General features: G+C 37.0%; 2 protein-coding genes across 2 annotated transcripts; both read left to right on the top strand.

Annotated features, from left to right (window-relative positions):
* Window positions 1-1,462: 1,462 nt before the first annotated feature.
* On the top strand, window positions 1,463-9,098 carry LOC142631885 (stearoyl-[acyl-carrier-protein] 9-desaturase, chloroplastic-like). Its single transcript, XM_075806224.1, has 3 exons — window positions 1,463-1,780; window positions 6,663-7,164; window positions 8,371-9,098. Exons 1-3 carry the CDS (start codon window positions 1,659-1,661, stop codon window positions 8,923-8,925), a joined length of 1,179 nt encoding a protein of 392 aa, XP_075662339.1. The 5' UTR covers window positions 1,463-1,658; the 3' UTR covers window positions 8,926-9,098.
* A 2,412-nt stretch (window positions 9,099-11,510) lies between these two features.
* On the top strand, window positions 11,511-12,215 carry LOC142632336 (uncharacterized). Its single transcript, XM_075806772.1, has 2 exons — window positions 11,511-11,717; window positions 11,859-12,215. Exons 1-2 carry the CDS (start codon window positions 11,511-11,513, stop codon window positions 12,213-12,215), a joined length of 564 nt encoding a protein of 187 aa, XP_075662887.1.
* The last annotated feature ends 10,864 nt before the right edge of the window (window positions 12,216-23,079 follow it).

Here is a 23,079-nt window from a genome sequence, read left to right as displayed (position 1 = left end):
AATTGCATTGAATTTGATTATTTTTAAAAATGATGTTATTGTATGTACTTTAATTAATGTAACCGGGTGTTTAAATTTAATTGAGAACCCAATAACTCTAAAAAAAATTGAGAACCTAGCTAATACACTACATCTAAGGGGTATACTTAAGTTTTATCCTAAATAATATAATTCCATGTAATTAGTGTAGGTTCGGTGGAATAGGAAGTTCGTTGGAAAACATTAATGTTCCATCAATGTTTTTTTTTTTTTTTTTTTTTGAGATAGATTTTACTTTTTATCTTAATAAACCTAAGATTGGGCTACCTGAAAGGAATGAGTTTTCCAAAATAAATAATGGAACTTTTTACAGTAACCTTTTTTTTTAATTAAAAAAAAAACTTTTTAAAGTCAATTATCTTAATTGTATGACATCCTTAAGAAAAAAAAAAAAAAAAACCTAGTTTCGACCCCCATAATAATACACTCTAGTACTTAAGCATACCTTGTATATTGTAGACTAGCCGGCATTACACTTATTATTATGGGGGACTTTTCTTTTGCAAGGAATAACATTGCACGCTAGTACTACGCTAAAATGCCAAATTTTCAACCCATCTTTGTATATAGAGCTTTAATTACGTAGAGCTATACCTTTTTAAAACCATTCATTTTAAATAAATTCAATAGTTAAAAGTACACCAGTGGCCATGCCATCATACTTATAAATATCAGTGATGTAATTCCATTAAATCATTAAACTCCCTTAAAAGCACTAGCGGCTCCTAGTTAGAGTCAGGGTGGTCATAGGACCACCCTGGCCTGAAAAAGAAAATCATTACTATATATAAAATTTAAAAATTTTATGATTCTTTTACATTAAAAGAAATGTGTAACCACCCTAAATTTTTTTAGGTTCAATATTATTAAACTTTGGACAAAGTTTAATAACAAACTTGGTTGTAGAATAAGGTTACAATTCTACTCAATATTTTTTTTATTAGATATGAATTTTAACAATTTCACAATTAGATTACATTTTTTTTCTTAATCCTCCATGCTTGCAAAACTTCAAGAAAATTAAAGATAAATAGATTATGTCATCAATCAAATCTTTAATTTTCAATTTTTGTAGTCTAAAATTATATGCAAAAAATAACTTTATGAATTAAATAGTAAATAACATCTGATTGACATGAAACTTGACATGTGTTTTAAGAATATAAAAAATATACAATTCAACGGTTATATTTTCAAAATATATAGTCATGCTAATTTGTTTAGTTAAAGTTATAGTCTTAGGTTACAACTAAGTTTGTAGTCAAAATTTGGTCATTTAAACAATATATTGGGCCTTTACAAACAAAAAGAAAAATCCAAGTAAAATTTTATTTAACTAAAATTTTGAAAGATATATAACTTGCAAGATTGTATAATTTAAATTTCTTAATGACCACCATGGAAAACATTTCTAAAACCGCCATTGCTTATAAGAAAGAAAAAATAGTCATTAAACTCTTTTCACATTCCACCACGTCTTCTTATTCTTCTTCTTATTCTACACCCTTTTCTCTCTCATTGATTTCTATATATATTCTTAATTTCATAACAACTAAGTACTAAGTTTCCTCTTTATCTCAGTGTCTGGTGTTCTGGAGCTAGAAGAGAGGTGAGAAGGCATGGCTGTAATACTCAACTCCTTCAACTTTAACTCCCTTCCTTCAGTACTTGCTCTCCCATCAATGAGATCTCATATATCTCCAAAGTTTTCTATGACCTCCACTCCCTTCTCCAACACTAAGTGAGTTTATACTTCAAATTTCTCATCTTTTCACAAGGATTAACATTTTTCTTAATTAGAATGCAAGATGGATCCATAACTCATTTGAATTGTTGATTTTAACATCATGTATTATAATATCTTGGTTTATTTTACTTGCTCTTTAAACATGCTATATGAGCACACACACAAAGTCACGACGATACTATCTAGGGCAGGCCTGATATAATCTGAGGCCTAAGGCGATGAATTCAAATGGGCCTTTTAAATTTAAATATCAAATAAATAAATTTATTTACACTAACCAAACCAAAGTTAATTTTATCAATTTATATTAACTAATATAAGGTTAATTTGATGAATTAATATTAGCTAATCTAATTACTTTCATATAAAGAATTAAATATTATAGTTGAGGAATAAAATTTAACAAAAAGAAATGAAAATTTATTATATTTTTACAAAAAAAAAAAGGTTTAGTCTATCTTATATATAAGGCAATGCATGATTAAGTAAAATTGTAGTTTAATTTTCAAATTTATATTTGGTGTTAAGAGAGATAGAGATTGTTTGGTGTGCAGTATTTGGAAGATTAGGTGGTCAATGTTGACAACTTACCGTGTAGGATATTGGTTAACAAAAAATAAAATCTCAAGGTATTAAGGAAAATTATTGTGTAACACATCTGCAATATATTTTTTTTTTCACATTTTAGGGTTCCAATTTTGTTACGTTTCTATTGGTCTCGTATTTTGGAGTCTTGTTGAAGGTGAGAAAAAGAAAATGCTAAAGTTACGAAAAAAATTTAGTACAAAATGTTCACAATTTGATGTTGCAATGAATGTGAATAATGAATTTCAACAACCTAATTAATGATGCTGGAATTTTATTTTTATTTTTTATGATTGATGATATATTAATTTATAAGTTTTATGCAGTAAAAGTTGTAATATCACGCTTCACTCATGAGTAAAATAGTGTGCAATCATTAAAAAAAAATTATAATCATAAAATTTGGGCCCTTTTTATAATTGGGGTGAGACCTTTTTTACAAAAGGTTATTTAGGGCTTAGGCCAACCCTGATACTCATTGTTTTTTTAATTGGTGTGATTGCTTAATTATTTAAAAATTATAAAAGATATGTAGATGCTCTTTTTTGCTAAAGACCCGATAGGCCCACACATAGCACAGCCCAAGCCTTTGGGGCCAATTATCTTTGTTTTCTAATATCTTATTTTATCCTACACAGGACCCAAAGTCATGTACTTTTTTTTAATGAGGAAAGTAAAAGAGTATGGTATGGAGGGTAAAGATTGGTTATATGTTGGTTTAAAATGGATCCAAGATACAAAACTTGCAAAGTCAGCTAGTGACACATGAAAAATCTAAAGGCCTATGAACTTCAGCCTATGAAAAATCTAAAGGCCTATGCTAACAATATTTAGCCACGAGAAGCATGCCCCCTTCATTTAATGCTTTTTAATGAGCTTCAGCCAATTTATCACACCCTCTAAGTGCCATTTTGGCCTGGAAGGGTTCAGCAAATCAAGGTTAATAAAAACTTTACCCAAATTGTGATTAAACCAGCGCACTCTTCTATCTAAGTAAAAACAAAATTGAAGTTTTGACCAATTTATTAGGTCCTCTAAGTGCCATTTTCGATGAAATAGATTTGTTGTCAAAAAAGTTAGTCTTTCCATCGGCTTTTTGCAGCTATCGAAAAAGTTTCGTTGTAAATAGTAAATCCTTTTTGTAGAGTAGACCATCTCAAATTGATTACAATGTCTTGCATTAATAACCCTTGTAATACCCATCTTACCTAAGACACTTTACTCAAACACTTAAGAAATAGTAGTGCTCTCTCTCTCTCTCTCTCTCTCTCTCTCTCTCTCTCTCTCTCCATATCCTTTGCTTTTCTCATCTTCTTTTATTTTATTTTATTTTTTGACACTAATAGATATTGAAAGTATTGTTTGATTTATTTTACCTCCTGTGAGTTCGTGTCTTTAAGATGCTTACTTTTCCATGTACCATTAGCCCCTGTCGGATAATCTAGAATGAGTTTTCAATTTGATTCCCTTCTCTTTTCAACCCGTGTTAGTTGGCTCATTCCCATTTTTCTTGGGCTCACCCAAAATCAACCCTACAAGATGTTTAAACTATATACCTTACTAATAAATGATAGATGCAATTGGCATTGCAATTTGAAATCACCTCTTTATTTCTTTTTCTTTTTCTTTTAATTTTTTATATTCGATACAACTCTTACTAACTTTTATTTATTTGGTTATCTAGTTATAGTTTTTTTTAACTCCATTTATATAAAGCTAAAAAATAATTGGTACGGAACTGACATACATAAACAAATTAATATATGTTTTCATATTGCATTTAATTTGACCATGACTTTCATTTTAGCTTCAACGTTCTAAAATTAATTACTTCTCTCAATTTCTTTGTTGGATTTAGAGTAGCAAAAAAGTGTTTAGGCCATCCTAATGAATTTAATGCAAAAAAAAAAAACCTCCCCATGCCACGTAAGAAGGTAGAAATTTTCAAATCTATATATATGGAGAAATAGGCTAAAAATAGTGTCCTAACTCTTCTAAAATCTGTTGAGAAATGTTGGCAACTGCAAGACTTTTTGCCAGATCCTAATTTAGATAGATTTATTGAGCAAGAATTAACATTTTTTATAATTAGAATGAAAGATGGATCAATAAATCATTTGAATTGTTGCTTTTCACACAATATATTATAATATCATGATTTATTACATTTAATCGTTAGACAAGGTATATATATGCGTGCATACAAAGTTATAATAATATGATGATCAATTTTATTATATTATTATCGGTATGATTACTTAATTCTTTAGAAATTTTGAAAGATATACTGATGCCTTTTTTTGCTAAAGACCTGATAGGCCCATAAGAAGCAAAGCCCAAGCCCTTAGTTCCAATTATCTTTGTTTTGTAATATCTTATTTCATCCTACACATGGGCCAAGCCTAGGTACTTTAATGGGGGAAAGCAGAGGGGTATAGTATGGAGGGTAAAGATTAGGTCTATTTTGGGTTTAACATGGTCCAAGATATAAAGCTTCCAAAGTGGGACGGTGACACTTGCATAATTTGAGCAACCATGAATAAACCCATGTGCTAGCCATGTACACACAAAGGGATATACCTTCACAAGTTTCTCTATGTGACTAAAAACTCTACCTAGCCGCATTTAGAAGTGAGAAGCATGACAACTTTGTTTAATGCTTTCTGATTAGCTTTGGCAGATTTATTTGGTTCTCTAAGTACCATTTTGGCCGAAAAGGGTTCATAAAAACAAGGTTAGCAAAATTTTTATCTAAATTATGATTAATCCAGCCCACCCTAGTACTTATGCAAAAACAAAATTGAAGCTTGCCATCCTTTCATTGATCCTAGGAGCATCTCAAATGTATTACAAAGCATTGCATTAATAACCTAGTTAATAACCATTTTACCCAAAACACCTACTCTATTCAATCACTTAAGATCATCTAAGATAACAGCACTTAGGAAAATTGTTAAATACTCCGAGAATATCATAAATGCGTACTCTCCCATCTCACATGAATTGTGGGTCCTACCATAAATTTAATTAGTAGGACCGAAAATTATATAAGAAGGAGGAATATGCATTTATAATACTCCGAAAGTATTCAATAATTACCTTGGCACATAATGGTATTTTGTACATACAGTAGCACAATAGTGCTCTCTATTTCTTTTATCATCTTGTTGGCTTTCCTCATTTTGCTCTATTTGACACTAACAAATATTAAAAGTATTGTTTAATCTACTTTACCTCTGGTGAATTTATGTCATTGAGCCGTTTTCTTTGCTATGTACCATTAGCCTTTTTTGGACATCTAGAAGGTGTTTTGGACTTGAGTTCCTTTCTCTTTTGGGCTCACCCAAAATCAACCCCCTACTAATAAATGAAGGATGCATTTGGCATTGTAGTTCAAAATCACTTCTTTTTTTTTTCATGGTACAACATTTATAAACTTCGTTTTTTTTTTTAAATTCTTTTTATCTAAGTACAGTTTTTTTAAAACAATTACAATTTTGTAAAGCTAAAATTAATTTGCACCAAACTAATATACATAATTAAAAAAAATATGTTGTTTTCATAAGTATTTAATTTGACCATGTTTTGCATTTTAGATTCAACATCCTAACATTAATCGCTTCCCTCTTTTTAGATTTAGAGGAGCAAAAAAGTGTTCAGACCATCCTAGTCAATGTAAACAAAGCCCATCCCATGCTACCTAAGACAATTGAAATTTTCAAATCTATGGAGGATTGAGCTACCCAGTGAATTCAATGTGAACAAAGCCCGTCCCATGCTACCTAAGACAGTAGCCCAATAGTGCTCTCTATTTCTTTTACCATATCCTTTGCTTTCCACATTTTGCTGTATTTGATACTAACAAATATTGAAAGTATTCTTTAATCTACTTTATATCTGGTGAATTTATGTAATTGAGCTGTTTTCTTTGCTATGTACCATTAGCCTCTATTGGACGTCTAGAAGGAGTTTTGGACTTGAGTTCCTTTCCCTTTTGGGCTCACCTAAAATCAACCCCCTACTAATAAATGATGGATGCATTTGGCATCGCAGTTCAAAATCACTTTTTTTTTTCTTCGTGATACAACATTGATAAACTTCGTTTTTTTTTAAAAAAAATTCATTTTATCCAAGTACAGGTTTTTTAAACAATTACAATTTCATAAAGCTAAAATTAATTCGTACCAAACTAATATACATAAACAAACTATTGTTTTCATAAGTATTTAATTTGACCATATTTTGCATTTTAGATTCAACATCCTAACATCAATTGCTTCCCTCTTTTTAGATTTAGAGGAGCAGAAAAGTGTTTAGGCCATCCAACTGAATTCAATGTGAACAAAGCCCATCCCATGCTACCTAAGACAATTGAAATTTTCAAATCAATGGAGGATTGGGCTAAAAACAATATCCTAACTCTCCTAAAACCTGTTGAGAAATGTTGGCAACCACAAGATTTTTTGCCAGACCCTACCTCAGATGGATTTATTGAGCAAGTCGATGAACTAAGGAATAGAACAAGAGACCTTCCTGACGAGTACTTTGTTGCCTTAGTTGGTAATATGATCACAAAAGAAGCCCTTCCAACTTACCAAGCTCGACTTAGTTCCACAAAAATTGTTCATGATGAAACGGGTGCAGATAACACACCTTGGGCAATTTGGGCTAGGGCATGGAGTGCAGAAGAAAATAGGCATGGTGATCTTCTCAATAAGTACCTTTTCCTTTCTGGAAAAGTGGACATGAAACAAATTGAGAAGACAACTCAATACTTGATTGGGTCAGGAATGGTAAGATATGCAACATAAGAATTTCAAAACTTTTCAAAATTTTAAGAAATGAAGATTTTAATAATTTAACTAGTATTTTAACAATTTTTTTCCTTTTACACCTTAAAATATAAAATAAAATAAAAACTTAAAGAAATTTATGAGAGAAAAAATGAACAAGATTTAGTCTTAACCACCTATTGTCTGCAAGAAATTGTTTTTTAAAATTATTATTATTATTATATGTTTTGTGAAGACATGAGACGATTTTAATAATTTAACTAGTATTTTAACAAAATTTTCCTTTTACACCTTCTTAAAATATTAAATAAAAAAACTTAAATAAATTTATGAGAGAAAAAAATTAACATGATTTAGTCTTAGCCACCTATTGTCTGCAAGAATTTTTTTTAAAAAAATTATATATATGTGTGTGTGTGTGTGTGTGTGTGTGTGTGTGTGTGTTTTGTGAAGACATGAGACGATTTTAATAATTTAACTAGTATTTTAACAAAATTTTCCTTTTACACCTTCTTAAAATATAAAATAAAAAACTTAAATAAATTTATGAGGGAAAAAAATTAACATGATTTAGTCTTAAGCACCTATTGTCTGCAAGAAAAACGTTTTAAATTGTTATATATATTTTTTGTGAAGACATGAGACATGATGGCACAATAATTCTTAAAAAAAATTAGTACTCAATATGGTGGAGATACCACAGTGAATTAATATATTAGTTAATTTTATTTACTTATATGCACATTTCATTTTTATTTATAAGTTTTCAAAATAAATATTAACTATCAAAATTTAAAAAAATATATTTAATTAATGAGGACAAGCATGCAAAAGTGTTCCCGGCATGTCCAACACGGACACATTAGAGATTTTGAAGTATCCATGCTTCTCAGGGATTAACTATTCTAATTATCAGATTTGATTATCAAATAGGTGCAATTCCAATCAAAACAGTTCTAGGTTTTCAAAATTGCAGTCAGTTCTTTGTCCAAACTTCTAGCATAATTCAAATACAATAGCTACAACTCTCTTTTAACACGATGTCACACTAAGTTTGCATCTAAAACCTAACAGTGACGAGTTAAGTCTTGCTATATTATTCCCACGTTATATGCTCTGCAAATTTATAATGCTATTGGATGGAGATCTATACTCTCAAAATTCATATAGTTCAACATGTTAATGTTTAATGCATTTTGGACCTAGGATGTTGGCACCGGGAATAATCCATACCTTTGGATCATTTACACATCATTCCAAGAACGAGCTGCATTTATCTCCCATGGGAACACAGCCAAGCTGGCCATGCAACATGGGGAAGTAAAGCTTGCCCAAGTATGTGGGATAATCGCCTCAGATGAGAAGCGCCATGAAACTGCTTATACAAAAATAGCTGAGAAGCTTTTTGAGCTCGATCCAAATGAGATGGTAATAGCGTTTGCAGACATGATGAAGAGGAAAATCTCAATGCCAGCCCATTTGATGTATGATGGCTATGACCATAATCTTTTCGATCACTTTGCTATTGTTTCATCAAGGATTGGGGTCTACACGGCTAGGAACTATAGAGAAACTGTGGAACTTTTGGTGGCTAAATGGAAGGTAGAGAAGCTGACTGGACTTACGAGTGAGGGACGAAAAGCCCAGGACTATGTATGTAGGTTGGCTCAAAGGATGAGATGGCTAGAGGAGAGTGCTATAGCAATGGCCCATAAAGCACCCACCATTCCTTTCAGCTGGATTTTTGGTAGAGTGGTGTAGCTAGCTTATTAGATGGGTTCTATTTTACTTGCTTTATTTTGTGTGGATAATTTAAATATGAAAATAATTGGGGAGGGTGATTTGAATCTTAGTTCTCTCTATAAGAATTCTCGATCCACACAATGTTACTTTCCTACAAATGAAATAAATTACCAAAATCAAATCCTTATGCAGATTATATGAGCAAAATAAAGTACAAAACATACGTTAAATATAAAGGATTAGGTGGCGTTGTTCTTCGTCCTATCAAGCTGTAACCAAACAATTAATTTACTTATATAAGAAAAATGTTAGAATTACTCTCTAAAGTTTATCATCTTTAGGTTTACATGGCAGCGTATCTTACATTACCACATTTGTTGTTTTGGTAAACGTTTTACATACACTTAATTGCACCACCACTATAATCTTATTGTTAAAGTCTCTTGAGTAGTCTGAGGTTGTGAGTAATTCATCCCCACAACATGTGATTGGGTGGGCTCACTAGATATCACCTCGACAATTCTTTATATAATCTTCATCTAACATATATTTGATTCTTTGTTATAGTCTGAGGCTGTATTTTTTTGCTTTTAATATATATTTTTAATGATTTTGATCTGAAATCTTGTGGAAAAAAAAGTTTTGGAGATTTGGTAATGACCTAATTTTTTTTCTTCCCACTATTTTTTTTTATATTTATATTTTGATAATTTAAATATCATAATAATTAGGAGGGAGGTTTGAAACTTAGTTATCTTTCACTTTGCTACAATTGAAATAATAAATTATATATGCAAAATAAAGTACAAATCATATGTTAAATCATAATAAATAAAATGATGTGGTTCTTAGCCCTATCTAATTGTAAGCAAAGAATTTACTTAAGACAAATGTTGGAATTATAAAAATTATTCTTCAAAGTTCGTATCATCTTATAGATTGACATAGCAGCTTATTTCACATTATCACTATAGGGCCATTGGGCCCGGGAATATATCTGGGTTGGCCCAGAGAGTATTCTTCGGGATAAAAGCCCAATCAGAGAACATCAAGTGATCTAAGGGTATGTGAATGTTAAACTCATAAAGAAAATACTAGGTAAAAAAGTGATAGTGTTTGAATAAATATGTCTGAGGAAGATTGTGTCATCGGATAGTGAAGCCGAGGTAATAGAAGGGTTGTTTGATATCCCCAGACTATGTTATAGAAATTCCTATGGTTTAGAGAAGACACGGTACATGTGGAGGATAAGAGAAAGAGCAATGGAATATCTAAGATAAAGCTGCTACCACCGCCCCCGCATTAAAGACTCTACAACTGATATGCTGGCCGCATTAATGGAAAAATGAGACCTGAGCATTAGGTTTGAAACTTGGCCCCTGCCTCCAGAGACTTCAGGGAAAATAGATGGGACAAGTATCTAAACCAGCGTTACAACCATGAGGTGGAACATGAGAAGAAGAGAATGAAGGAATATAAAAGAAAGAAGGGACCTTCGGTAATGAGAGAGGTCAAGAAGAAGAGAAAAAGAAAAGAAGAAAGAGGAAATTGTAGACTTGACTATTCACAATTGTAATCTATCTTGAGCAGCAGTATTATAAACTATCCTCGGATTAAGTCCGAGGAGGAGTTTTCATTCATATTCATATAAACAACTCATTGTTTATGCCTTTGTGCCGAAAGCCCATCTTTCTCTATTGTTCAACCATCTTTAGAACCTAGATTTTAAGCCCACTCTCTACAAATTTATTGTAAAAAGGCCTTTCAGACCCTTTCCCTTTTGATTGTGGGTCAGGGGCTCGAATTGTGTCCTTACAATTGGCGCCGTCTGTGAGAAATCTAGTGTTTGAGCAGGTTTAACAATCATGGTGGGCTTAGGACCACAACATCGTGCAGAGTTTGTGGGGTCCCAGCATGAGGATCACTCCTTACATCTGGAGCACGAAGAAGACCGAGAGGGTAGAATACATACTACGCACACTACCAGAAGTAGGAGTCAGTCACGAGGGGGAAGCAGAGTCCCTCACGAGGAAAATACCAAAGCCATGCAAAAAGAAATTGATAGCCTAAAAAAGAAGTTGCGTCACGAAAGACGAAGGTGAACTCCCTCTGTCTCTGATCCCTTTTCAGAGGGTTCCGGGGATGACAATTACAGGCGGAGGTCTAGGACTCCCCTAGATGAATCTTACTCTTACGAGGAAGACAACCTACATGGGCGGTAGGGTAAAGACTATTCCTCTAGGGGCTTGGGAAATGATGCAATGGGTAGGGCATTGCGTCAAATCTCCAGATCACCCTTCACACGCAAATTAGAAGAAGGGAGGCTACCTCGACGCTTCACACAACCGGCCTTCACTATTTACAATGGCCAAACGGATCCTGTGGAGCATGTGAGTCATTTCAGCCAAATGATGGCAGTATAGTCCAAGAATGAGACTTTGATATGCAAGATATTTCCCTCCGTCCTGGGACTCGTGGCGATGAGGTGGTTTGATGGCTTAAGGGTAGACTCTATCAATTCTTTCAATGAACTTACTAGGGCATTTGGTTCTCATTTCATCACATGCAGTAGAGTTCCTCGGCCTTTGGATTCACTATTATCCATGGCCATGAGAGAAAGGGAAACCCTGAGAACATATTCAGACAGGTGTTGGGAGATGTTCAATGAGATTGACGGAGACTTCGACGATGTGGCAATAAGGACCTTCAAGGTCGACCTACCTACGGAACATGACTTGAGGAAGTCGTTGACCAAAAAGCCTGTCAGGAGCGTCCGTCGGCTCATAGATCGCATCGATGAGTACAAGAGGGTTGAGGAAGATCAGTAGCAAGGAAAGGGTAAGGCAAAGGTTATCCCTCAGGAGAGGAGGGATTTTAGGTCGAACAAATACAACAACAACAACAGGCCTAAGAGAGATTTTTCCAAACAAGCTGGTCCTACCGTCCCACAGGTGATCAACACCGTTTTTAAGGAACTAGTGCAACAGCTATTGGAGAAAACCAGGCATGAGTCATACTTCAAATGGCCCAATAAACTGGCAAGGGACCCTTTAAGATGCAACCAAAACCTCCATTGCCAGTATCACGAGGAGAGGGTTGATACCACTAAGGATTGTCGGACTCTGTGGAACCATTTAGAGCAATTGGTTAAAGAGGGAAGGTTAAAAAACTTCCTGTATCAGCCTAATGGGCAAGGAAACCACGTAGGGGCGGCAAACCATGGTGGCACTTCCTCAAGGCCTACTCTGGGTACAATCAATGTTATTTTCGCTACACCTGGAAGGACTAGCTCAAATCCTTCCGAGTGATGTCTGTGGCTCGGACCCTGGCCGAGGAATCGAGGGATCAGCCGAAGAGGATTAAGGCGAATGCCCTACCAGTTTTGGGTTTCTTGGAGGAGGACAAAATCGGAACTATCCAACCACATGATGATACCTTAGTTGTTAGCCTAAGGATAAGGGATTACGATGTAAGGAGTGTGATGGTCGATTAGGGGAGTGGCGCAGATATCATGTACCCTGACCTGTTTGAAGGGTTAAACTTAAAGCTCGAAAATCTTACAGCTTATGATTCACCCTTAATAAGCTTAGAGGGAAAGGCTATTATACCAAAGGGGCAAATTAGGCTGCCTGTACAATCAGGCCCGGAAGTGGTAAACGGGGATTTCATTGTGGTAGACGCCTATTCTCCCTATACAGTTATTGTGGCAAGACCTTGGTTGCATGCTTTAGGTGCCGTTTCCTCAACCTTGCACGTCAAAGTTAAATTTTCTTCTGGGGATCAAGTGGTGGAACTACTTGGAAGTCAATCGGTGGCTCGGTAGTGTGTCAAGGCTGCAATTCTACATCAGCCTGAACTGGGGTCCACAGCCTTAGCTAGCGAAAAGTCGTAGCAATCAAAGTCTTTGGCCACAACCGAGACACCATCGGTAGAAGAACCTGCATGTGAAGAACTGGAAAAGTTTCTTATAGACAATGACTAGAAGAAATTCTTTCAGGTGGGGGTTCAATTACCACAGGAGGAGAAGACAGAGCTGATTACGTTTTTGAAGAAAAATATGGATGTATTTGCATGGAATGCTTACGAAGCCCCTGGGGTTGATCCGAGTTTTATTTGCCATCATTTAAATGTCAATCCAGCTGTGATACCGAGGAGGCAACCGCCTCGACGCTCCTCCAAAGAACATTCTGAGGCTGTTAAAGAGGAGGTGCTCAAACTCAAGAAAGCAGGTGTTATCAAAGAAGTTTTTTATCCTGAATGGTTGGCTCATACAGTGGTGATAAAAAAGAAAAATGGGAAGTGGAGAGTTTGTGTGGACTTCACAGATTTAAACAAAGTTTGTCCCAAAGATTCTTTTCCAATGTCTCGGATTGATCAGTTGGTGGATGCTATTGTTAGGAATCCTCGGATGAGTTTTTTGGATACTTTCCAAGGTTATCACCAGATACCTTTAGCTGTGGAGGACCGGGAGAAAACTGCGTTTGTCACTCCCACGGGAAATTATCATTATAAGGTAATGCCCTTTGGTTTGAAGAACGCAAAGGCTACCTATCAGAGGATGATGACTAGAATGTTTGAACCACAGTTGGGAAAAACTATCGAGGTATATGTGGATGACATGGTGGTGAAGAGTAAAGCGGTTCCCACGCATCTAGAAGATCTAAGCAACACTTTTCAAACGCTGAGAAAGTACAAATTGCGACTCAATGCCTCTAAATGTTCTTTTGGTGTGAGGTCAGGCAAATTTCTAGGCTACATGGTGACTCATCGGGGAATTAAGGTTAATCCTGCCCAGGTCAAAGCCATTAGCAACTTACACCCACCTTGGAATCCAAAAGAGGTTTAGAGGCTGACAGGAATGACTACTGCCCTCAACCGATTTATTTCTCGGTCCGCGGACAGTTACATGCCTTTCTTTCAGTTATTGAATAAGTGGAAGGGATTTGAATGGACCAAGGAGTGTGTGATGGCTTTTCAACAGCTTAAGGAATATCTCTCACGACCACCCGTTATGTCTCAACCAAAAATTGATGAAGTTCTATTCGCATATATTGCGGTAGCTAATCATGCAGTTAGTCTGGTCCTTATACGGGATGATGATAATGTAAAAAGGCCAGTTTATTACATAAGCAAATCTCTACATGAGGCCGAGGTGAAATATTTATCGCTGGAGAAAGTAATCTTGGCAGTGGTGCACGCTACGCGTAGGCTTCCCCACTACTTTCAGTCGCATACAGTCGTTGTCCTGACTCAACTCCCTCTTAAGTCAATACTTCGAAGTACGGACTACAAGGGAAGGATTTCCAAGTGGGGTACTATCTTAGAGGCTTTTGATATCAAGTATATGCCTCGCACCTCTATAAAGGGGCAAGTCATTGCAGATCTGGTGGCGGAGTTTGCTGAGCCCTCATTAGAAGAATATATTAAAGGATCAGGCATGGATGAAAAATCAGTTGGCATAATTCGTGCAAAGAACCTCCGTTGTGGAAAGTGTATGTTGATGGAGCAGCAAATCAAAAAGGATCAGGTGTGGGGCTAGTTTTGGTATCCCCCAAGGGAATTACTTTTGAGAAATCTTTGAGATTGGGGTTCTCGGCCACCAATAATGAGGCAGAATATGAAGCCCTCCTCGCCGAAATGAACATGGTTCATAAGATGGTAGGAAAGATGGTACAAATGTTCTCGGATTCACAATTGGTGGTAGGCCAAGTGGAAGGGAAGCTAGAGGCAAGAGATTCAAGAATGCAAGGATACCTAACCCAAGTCAAGTATATACAATCCAAATTTGAGTCTTTTTCTTTATTACATATGTCCAGGTGTGGGAATACCCATGCTGATTCCTTGGCCACACTTGTAACATCCTCGGCGCAAAACCTACCTTGGGTCATTCTTATTGAAGATCTGTGGAAACCCACTAGGACGAGTAATGGCGCCATTCGAGTTCATCAAATTAGGATGGGGCCTAGTTGGATGGACCCAATTGTGACATTTCTCAAGGATGATATCTTGCCCAAAGAAAGGTCCGAAGCAGATAAGGTACGCTTGAAAGCACCTCGGTTCTGGCTGTCCGAGGATTAAAAATTATATAAGCGCTCTTTTTCAGGGCCATATCTGCTATGTATACACCTAGAAGCAACGGAGTTACTTTTAGAAGAGTTGCATGAAGGGATTTGCAGAAGCCACATTGGAGGAAGGTCTTTAGCTCATAGAGCCCTTACTCAAGGCTATTGGTGGCCTAATATGTAGAGAGAAGCACAGGATTATGCAAAGAAATGTGACCAATGTCAAAGATTCGCTCCTAACATACATCAACCAGGAGGTGTTCTTAATCCTCTGTCTAGTCCTTGGCCTTTTGCTCAATAGGGCTTGGATATTGTTGGACCTTTACCAAAAGCAGCAGGGAATATGAGGTGGCTTCTCATCGGAACGGATTATTTCACCAAATGGATTGAAGCTGAGTCATTATCAAATATCAGAGACATGGAAGCAAAAAAGTTTGTATGGAAGAACATTGTCACCAAGTTTGGAATCCCACATACTCTCATTTCAGATAACGGTCTACAATTTGATAGTAAGGCCTTTAGAAGATACTGTGGTGATCTAGGCATCACGAATAGATATTCCACTCCAGCTTATCCTCAAGGGAATAGGCAAGCTGAGGCCGTCAATAAAGTGATAGTCAATGGGCTTAAGAAAAGGTTGGATGATGCTAAGGGAAGATGGGTGGAAGAACTACCACACATCTTGTGGACATATCGAACTACACCACGAAGGTCCACAGGAGAAATACCCTTCTCCATGACTTATGGAGCCGAGGCAGTAATACCTCTAGAAACTGGGTTCCCAATACTATGGACAAGCTCTTTCACTCCAGGCAGCAATGATAATCTATTGGAGAGAAGTCTAGACTTAGTTGAAGAACGACGAGAGAATGTCATGGTTCAACTAGCCTATTATCAACACAAACTCAAGCAAGGATATGATTCTCATGTAAAGCTACGGCCTCTTGCACCTGGAGACTTGGTCTGAGGAAAGTTTTGGGCACAGCAAAGAACCCAGCATGGGAAAAACTGGGGCCCAACTGGAAAGGACCTTATCGTATCACCTCAGTCGTATGCATAGGGGCTTATAATCTTGAAGATCTAGATGAATATGTTGTACCACGCCCCTGGAATGTAAATAACCTACGAAGGTACTATTATTAAATAAAAGGCACTTCGACCATTTTTATTTCTATTGACACTATATTGCGTTGATTACCTTCGTTTGTTTAAGTATCAAAATGAAGCTTGGTATGCCTGGATCCTCGGACCACATACCTCGCCTAAATTGATATTTTTATCAAGTGTTAAACAAAACCTTAGTTATGTTTGATCCTCGGATCATCTACTTTGGGGAAATTAACACTTCAATTCTTTTTATTAAGTATCAAACTGAAGCTTGGTATGCCTGGATCCTCGAACCACATACCTCACCTATTTGATATTTTTATCAAGTGTTAAACAGAACCTTAGTTATGTCTAATCCTCGAATCATCTACTTTGGAGAAATTAACACTTCAATTCTTTTTATTAAGTATCAAACTGAAGCTTGGTATGCCTGGATCCTTGGACCACATACCTCGCCTAAATTGATATTTTTATCAAGTGTTAAACAAAACCTTAGTTATGTCTGATCCTCGGATCATCTACTTTGGGAAAATTAACACTTCAATTCTTTTTATTAAGTATCAAACTGAAGCTTGGTATGCCTGGATCCTCAGACCACATACCTCGCCTAAATTGATATTTTTATCAAGTGTTAAACAGAACCTTAGTTATGTCTGATCCTCGGATCATCTACTTTAGGAAAATTAACACTTCAATTCTTTTTATTAAGTATCAAACTAAAGCTTGGCATGCTTGGATCCTCGGACCACATACCTCGCCTAAATTGATATTTTTATTAAGTGCTAAACAGAACCTTAGTTATGTCTGATCCTAGGATCATCTACTTTGGGGAAATTAACACTTCAATTCTTTTTATTAAGTATTAAACTGAGGCTTGGTATGCCTGGACCCTCGGACCACATACCTCGCCTAAATTGATATTTTTTGTCAAGTGTCAAACAGAACCTTAGTTATGTCTGATCCTGGATCATCTACTTTAGAGAAATTAACACTTCATTTCTTTTTTATTAAGTATCGAACTAAAGCTTGGTCATGCATGGATCCTTGGACCACATGCCCCGTCTAAATGGATATGTCATTAAGTGTTGAACAGAGCCTAATAACGTTTTGGTCCTTTGACATACTATAGAACAGTTGGTTGAAATTCAACTATGTTTGACCCTTAATCTGTATATCTTTAACATGGATGCAAGTCTAACTATGCCATTTGTTGTGTCTGTATATCTTGAAGTCTCCCTGGGATAGTGATAAATGGATGGAAATCCATGAGCATCACTTAATGCATTTGCAGGTATATTGAACATGTTTATTGCCTAATTCAGTCCAGATTACTGCCTTGAATTTGTTAATGAAGGTAAATAGATTATTGTTCTAAATATAGCAAACAAGTATGAAGTAGTATGATTAAGGTTAAAAAAAAAATCAAACAAAGGAACTAGAACTTATGTTTTCATTAAATTTAAATTTCTTTGGAATTACAAAATACTTGCGAGTTGTCAAGATTACATTAGGTAGAGATAAAGGAAAAGACTGGAGAGAAGAGGAGAGCAGTCATTGCTTCAACTTTATCTTCAAAGGGCCTTTGGGATCTTGTGGGAGCTGAGGTGGCGCCGAGCACTCAACATCAATCCCTTTGCCTTTTGGGTCTTCCTTCAAAGTTATTGGAATTTTTTGGTCACCCTGCTTGTCCTTGGAAGCGTCTTTGGGGTCACTTTAGTGCTGAGTATCCTTTAGTGCCTTTCCTTCTATTAGATCAGCTTGATTTGGGAGTTGACTTTCAGCAAAGGCAGAATCTTCAGCTACCTCATTTTCTTTATCCGCAACAACTTGTAGGTCAACATCATCCTTGGCTTGAGGAAGGTCAGAGGCTCGAATGGCTGGGGGGAAGTAGACACTCTTTGCCTTCCAAAGGGTGGAGGAGGCATCAACCCCAGTTCGGGAAAGGGCCTCGTTCCACACTTGGAGGCAGTAATGCCTGCATACCTCAGGGACCTGAGCCTTGAAGGTTTCTATGATCTCCTTCACACCGACCTTATAACCTTCTTGTTCAGCTCGGTCTTTTGCGTTCTCAGCCTCTTCTTTTGCTTAGATGGCCTCTTCTTTAGCCTTGGTGGCCTCCTCTTTTGCCCTTTCCGACTCCTTTAAATCATTTTTGAGACCCTCAATCAGCTTTTTTGCAGCGACGAAGTTCTCGTTAGCTTGCCTAAGCTGTAGTCTCTGGTCCTCGGCCTACTTCTCAATTGTTTTTAGAGTAGCATCCAAACTAGACCTCTCACTCTCTACTTTGGTTAGATTATCCGAGACCTCTTTTAGTTTCTTCTTCTGCAGATCAAGGATCCTCTAGGAGTTGTCAAGCCTTAATTCTTCGGCTTTGAGGGACTTGTAAGTGCTAATAACAATCTCCTCTGCCCTGTGAGCAGACTGAACAACCTATGCATAAGAAACAGCCTAGTCATAAAAACAAAGTTAGAACTTTTCAAAGGTAACAAAAAATGGAGGTAAAACAAGACTTGGGTGATATCCTTACCATAGCAAGCTCCTTCTTTAAAGTCATGAAGACATTCTGATCTCATCCTTCTGAGTTCACCCATGTCCTCGGGTAACAGTAAGGCTTGCTCCAATGCATCTGCTACACAAGCAGCCGTCCCGGCATCAGAGTTCCTGATGGTTGCATCGGTAGTAACCGCGTAGTCATCAGCGGTCATCTCAGGGGCCCAGATTGGGGCATGTACGGCTTTATAGGACTCGGTCCATTTATCTGACCTCGTCTGCACTGTACGGGCCAGTTTTCCCCCCTTTTTCAGGCTCATGTTCCTTGGGAAGAGAGTCTTTCTCTCCCTCAATCGCGTCTTTCCCTTTTGACTGACCTCTTTTTCTTTTGTGGTCAGCCGGGTTAGTGCGTTGAGATTGGGTGGGAGGAGGAGGAGGAGGGATCTTGGATTCAGGGATTTTCTCAACACCTTTATCTTTGACTTTGGTCTGAGGTACCTTGGGAAGCTCTTGGGTCCCCACTTGAGCTTCCAGTACGTCCTTGAGACTTGGCTTTGGCTTGCGTTGGATGCCCATGTTGTCAGATTGTTGGGTGATGCTTGGTAGGATTGGGGAGGATGTGCCGAGGACAGCAACTTGGTTTTCAGGAGAAGGGGGTTGATTGAAAGCCTCAAACTCGTCCTCAGAATTGGGTACGTCGACAATCTCTTCTTCTTCCTTTATGCTAGGTTGGGAAGAGGTTGCTTCGCCAAATATGTTTTGAGTTGGAAGAGGGATTAAGGGAATACCGTCTGGTATAGGTTTAGGGGGTGATATGGGATGTGTGATAAAGGTGCCTTGAGGAATAACAGCTCCCTCAGGTAGCAGGAAACCTTCAACAGGAACACTTATCCGGCGTAGACGCGGGTCCTTGGCTTTTATCACGCACTTCGGTGCTTGGAAAGCCTTGGAGATAGGATCGTAGCTGAGGATTAGATGAGCCGCTCGAAGTTGGCCATTTGAGTGTACAAAAACTTTAGCCTTCAGTATTCTATCTAATCTTGCGAAATCGACAAGATGAGGGTGGCGATCTGCTGCGTGTGGATCTATATTGTTGAGAGGAAAAAATAATTAGATTCAGTAAAATGTTTTATACAAATAGAGGATTGAAAGAAAAATGGTTCTGAATAATTTAACCGGATCCGGAACTTCACCTGGTGTTCCCTCCTTCGTCGGACAAGGAAGGCCGTCGTGCCAATCCCCCGATATGAGTAGGAAGTCATTTTTCAGACCCTTGTTGGATTCAGGGAGGCACTAAATTAACATAACCTCTGGATATCTAGATTTTAGATAGTATCCACCTTGTTTCTTTAAGTAATGAAGGTTGTAAACCCAATTCACATCATGATGAGTGAGTCCTAGGTTCATCTTTTCGTTTAGGGCATCTATAGAACCTAGAATCCTAAACATGTTTGGGGCGCACTGGGTAGGGGGTAATCTAAACGCCCTGAGATAATCCCTTGTAACGGTTCCCATTGGGATTTTCATCCCTCCTTCTATGAATGCTATCATAGGAATTACTACCTCTCCCGTTGCTCTTTTTTTGTACCACTCCCCTTCCGAACTATATTTGACAGATACCGTCGGTGGAATTTGGTACCTAGCCTTAAAATGTTCTATTTTTTCGTTTGAATCTACTAGCGATGCGAATCTACCCATGTTTGGGAGCAAAGTGTGGGTGTGAGAGAAGAACTAAGAAATTATAGGAGCCGAGGAAAAAATAAACACCAGAGAGAGAAAAAGAGAAATAATGAAAGATGGAGTCTGGGAAACTTACTTTAAAAATGACAGAGTCACCTCGGCCTAGTTCTGGGTAAATGTGAGGGCGTGTAGATTGCAGAAATTGGCAGATACACTGAGTAGGTATTGCAATATGCGAAATGGTTAGAATTATTGATTTTTATACCAGTTGAAATCGTAAAGGCATGAAACTTCCCGCCTATGTCTCTATGACATCCTCAATCGTTGGATGCGCATCATATCACTAGGCGTGGGGGACAGAAAGACGTTAGAATTTAATTCGGGGACGCTTCGCATACCGATACGTCAGGAACGTGCTAGAGGCAGTTCTAAAAACATCATGACAGCAAAAGATGTATGGTGCGCATAAGCTGAAAGGTGACAAGTGTCGAGATCCTCCTTTCCTCCCGAGGTAGCAAAATTAGAATCTCGAGAGGCTATTGTAGGGCTATTGGGCCCGAGAATATATCTGGGTTGGCCTAGAGAGTATTCTTCGGGCTAAAAGTCCAATCCGAGAATATCAAGTGATCTAAGGTTGTGTGAATGTTAAACTCATAAAGAAAATACTAGGTAAAAAAGTGATAGTGTTTGAATAAATACGTTTGAGGAAGATTGTGTCCTCGGATAGTGAAGTCGAGGTAATAGAAGGGTTGTTTGATATCCTCAGACTATGTTATAGAAATTCATATGGTTTAGGGAAGACACGGTACACGTGGAGGATAAGAGAAAGGGCGGTGGAATATCTAAGATAAAGCTGCTACCACCGCCCCTGCATTAAAGACTCTGCAACTGATATGCTGGCCGCATTAATGGAGAAATAAGACCTAAGTATCAGGTTTAAAACTTGGCCCCTGCCTCCAGAGACTTCAGGGAAAATGGATGGGACAAGTATCTAAACCAGCGTTACAACCATGAGGTGAAACATGAGAAAAAGAGAATGAGGGAATATAAAAGAAAGAAGGGACCTTCGGTAACGAGAGAGGTCAAGAAGAAGAGAAAAAGAAAAGAAGAAAGAGGAAATTGTAGACTTGACTATTCACAATTGTAATCTATCTTGAGCAGCAGTATTATAAACTATCCTCGGATTGTGTCCGAGGAGGAGTTTTTATTGATATTCATATAAACAACTCCTTGTTTGTGACTTTGGGCCGAAAGCCCATCTTTCTCTGTTGTTTAACTATCTTTAGAGCCTAGATTTTAAGCCCACTCTCTACAAATTTATTGTAAAAAAGCCTTTCAGGCCCTTTCCCTTCTAATTGTGGGTCAGGGGCTCAAATTGTGTCCTTACAATCACATTGGTCGTTTTGCTAAAAGTTTTACACACATGCACCTAAGGATGGACCTAGGTGGTGCCCAGGCCCCGCCCCCCACCCCCCCAGACCCGATTTTTTTTTTTAAGTAGCTTAATTTTCAAGAAAAAAAAAGACTTGGGCCCCCCAAAATCATGAATCATTAACCCAGTTCATGTAAATCTTTAAAAAAAAATGCAAATCCAAAAAAATGTAAACCCAATAGTGTTTTGTGTATTAAGAAACAATAATTTTTTGTGTCTTTTGTTTTTATTGGTAGATGATTGCATTTTAATATATTAAGAAACAATGATTTTGTGTATTTGTCTTGGTTGAAAGTTTCTTAATACTATATGAATGTGTATTTGGATTTCTTTTATTTTTTTATTTTCGCTTATCTCCTACCCCACTAACTTGAAATCCTAGGTCTATCCCTGCATGATGCACCACCACTATATTCCCAAAGTGAAAGTCTTTAGATTAGTAAATATGTTATGAGTATGTTTTTTGGAGTGAGCCACTCATAGATTGTGGGAATCATACAAGAGTGAGATCTATAGATCAAAGATCTTTGAATTTAATTACAATGAATCTCTAGCTAAAAGCTTGTTTGAAATTCTTCATTCTTCGTATTCTTCTTCTATTATTCAAATGTTCTTAGTTTTAAAAGATCTGTAGTAAATGTTTTTCAAGGCTTTAGAGGCTTGAATGCATAGAGCTTCGCTGATTTGTAGTCTCTTGGAATATCCGGAGGCATTTAAGCTTGATTCTTGTGAACTTTGAGATTTAAGAAGATGATTTGAATTATTTCTCTTTGAATGTTCATCGTATTCAAAAGTTGAATTTCTTGGAAGTTTTGATTCCAGTAGAGTTTCTATACTTCTAAATGTTATTGAATCCTTTAGGTGCCTTACGAGAGCTTCTATTTATAAGAGTTTGGAGAGGTCGAACGACATGTGACTGAATCTGATTGGTGACATGTGTCATGATTTGAATGTTGAGATTTTAAGACTTTTTCTCCTGGAGACACAACCTCATTTGATTAGCTAAAGTGTCTTAATTTGGCATTCTTTGCTTCCCATTATGTCCCTAATAACTTTTTATACTCATTTCTCCCTCTTTCATTGTTCACATTCCCCATTTCACATATTATGTGACATCTTAAGGCCATGTTTCTCATCCCATCCCATCCATGCAACCCACAACATGTGATTGGGTGGGCTCAATAGATATAACCTCCTTGACAATTCTCTATATAATCTTCATTTGACATATAATCCCATCCCATCCCATCCCCGCCATCCCAACCACCCACAACTTACCATCCCAACTACCATAACCAAAACCCACTAGATCAACCAAAACCCAAACAAAACAAAAAATCATCAGATCATTAGAGCATTCGATCTAGAGAGAGAATGACAGAGAGAAAGAGATCAAACTCA

This window comes from Castanea sativa, chromosome 4 (genome assembly GCF_040712315.1).
Source record: "Castanea sativa cultivar Marrone di Chiusa Pesio chromosome 4, ASM4071231v1".
NCBI classification, from domain to species: Eukaryota; Viridiplantae; Streptophyta; class Magnoliopsida; order Fagales; family Fagaceae; genus Castanea; species Castanea sativa.
Note: the sequence above shows the minus strand (reverse complement) of the source record. Positions and strands in the feature narration are given on the sequence as shown.

Excerpts from the sequence above, each read along its gene's own strand:
- LOC142631885 (XM_075806224.1), top strand. The coding sequence starts at position 1,659 with ATGGCTGTAATACTCAACTCCTTCAACTTTAACTCCCTTCCTTCAGTA. Across the intron at positions 1,781-6,662 it reads ACTCCCTTCTCCAACACTAA|ATTTAGAGGAGCAGAAAAGT; the intron begins GTGAGTTTATAC and ends CCCTCTTTTTAG. Across the intron at positions 7,165-8,370 it reads ACTTGATTGGGTCAGGAATG|GATGTTGGCACCGGGAATAA; the intron begins GTAAGATATGCA and ends TTTTGGACCTAG.
- LOC142632336 (XM_075806772.1), top strand. The coding sequence starts at position 11,511 with ATGGCCATGAGAGAAAGGGAAACCCTGAGAACATATTCAGACAGGTGT. Across the intron at positions 11,718-11,858 it reads GCATCGATGAGTACAAGAGG|GTGATCAACACCGTTTTTAA; the intron begins GTTGAGGAAGAT and ends ACCGTCCCACAG.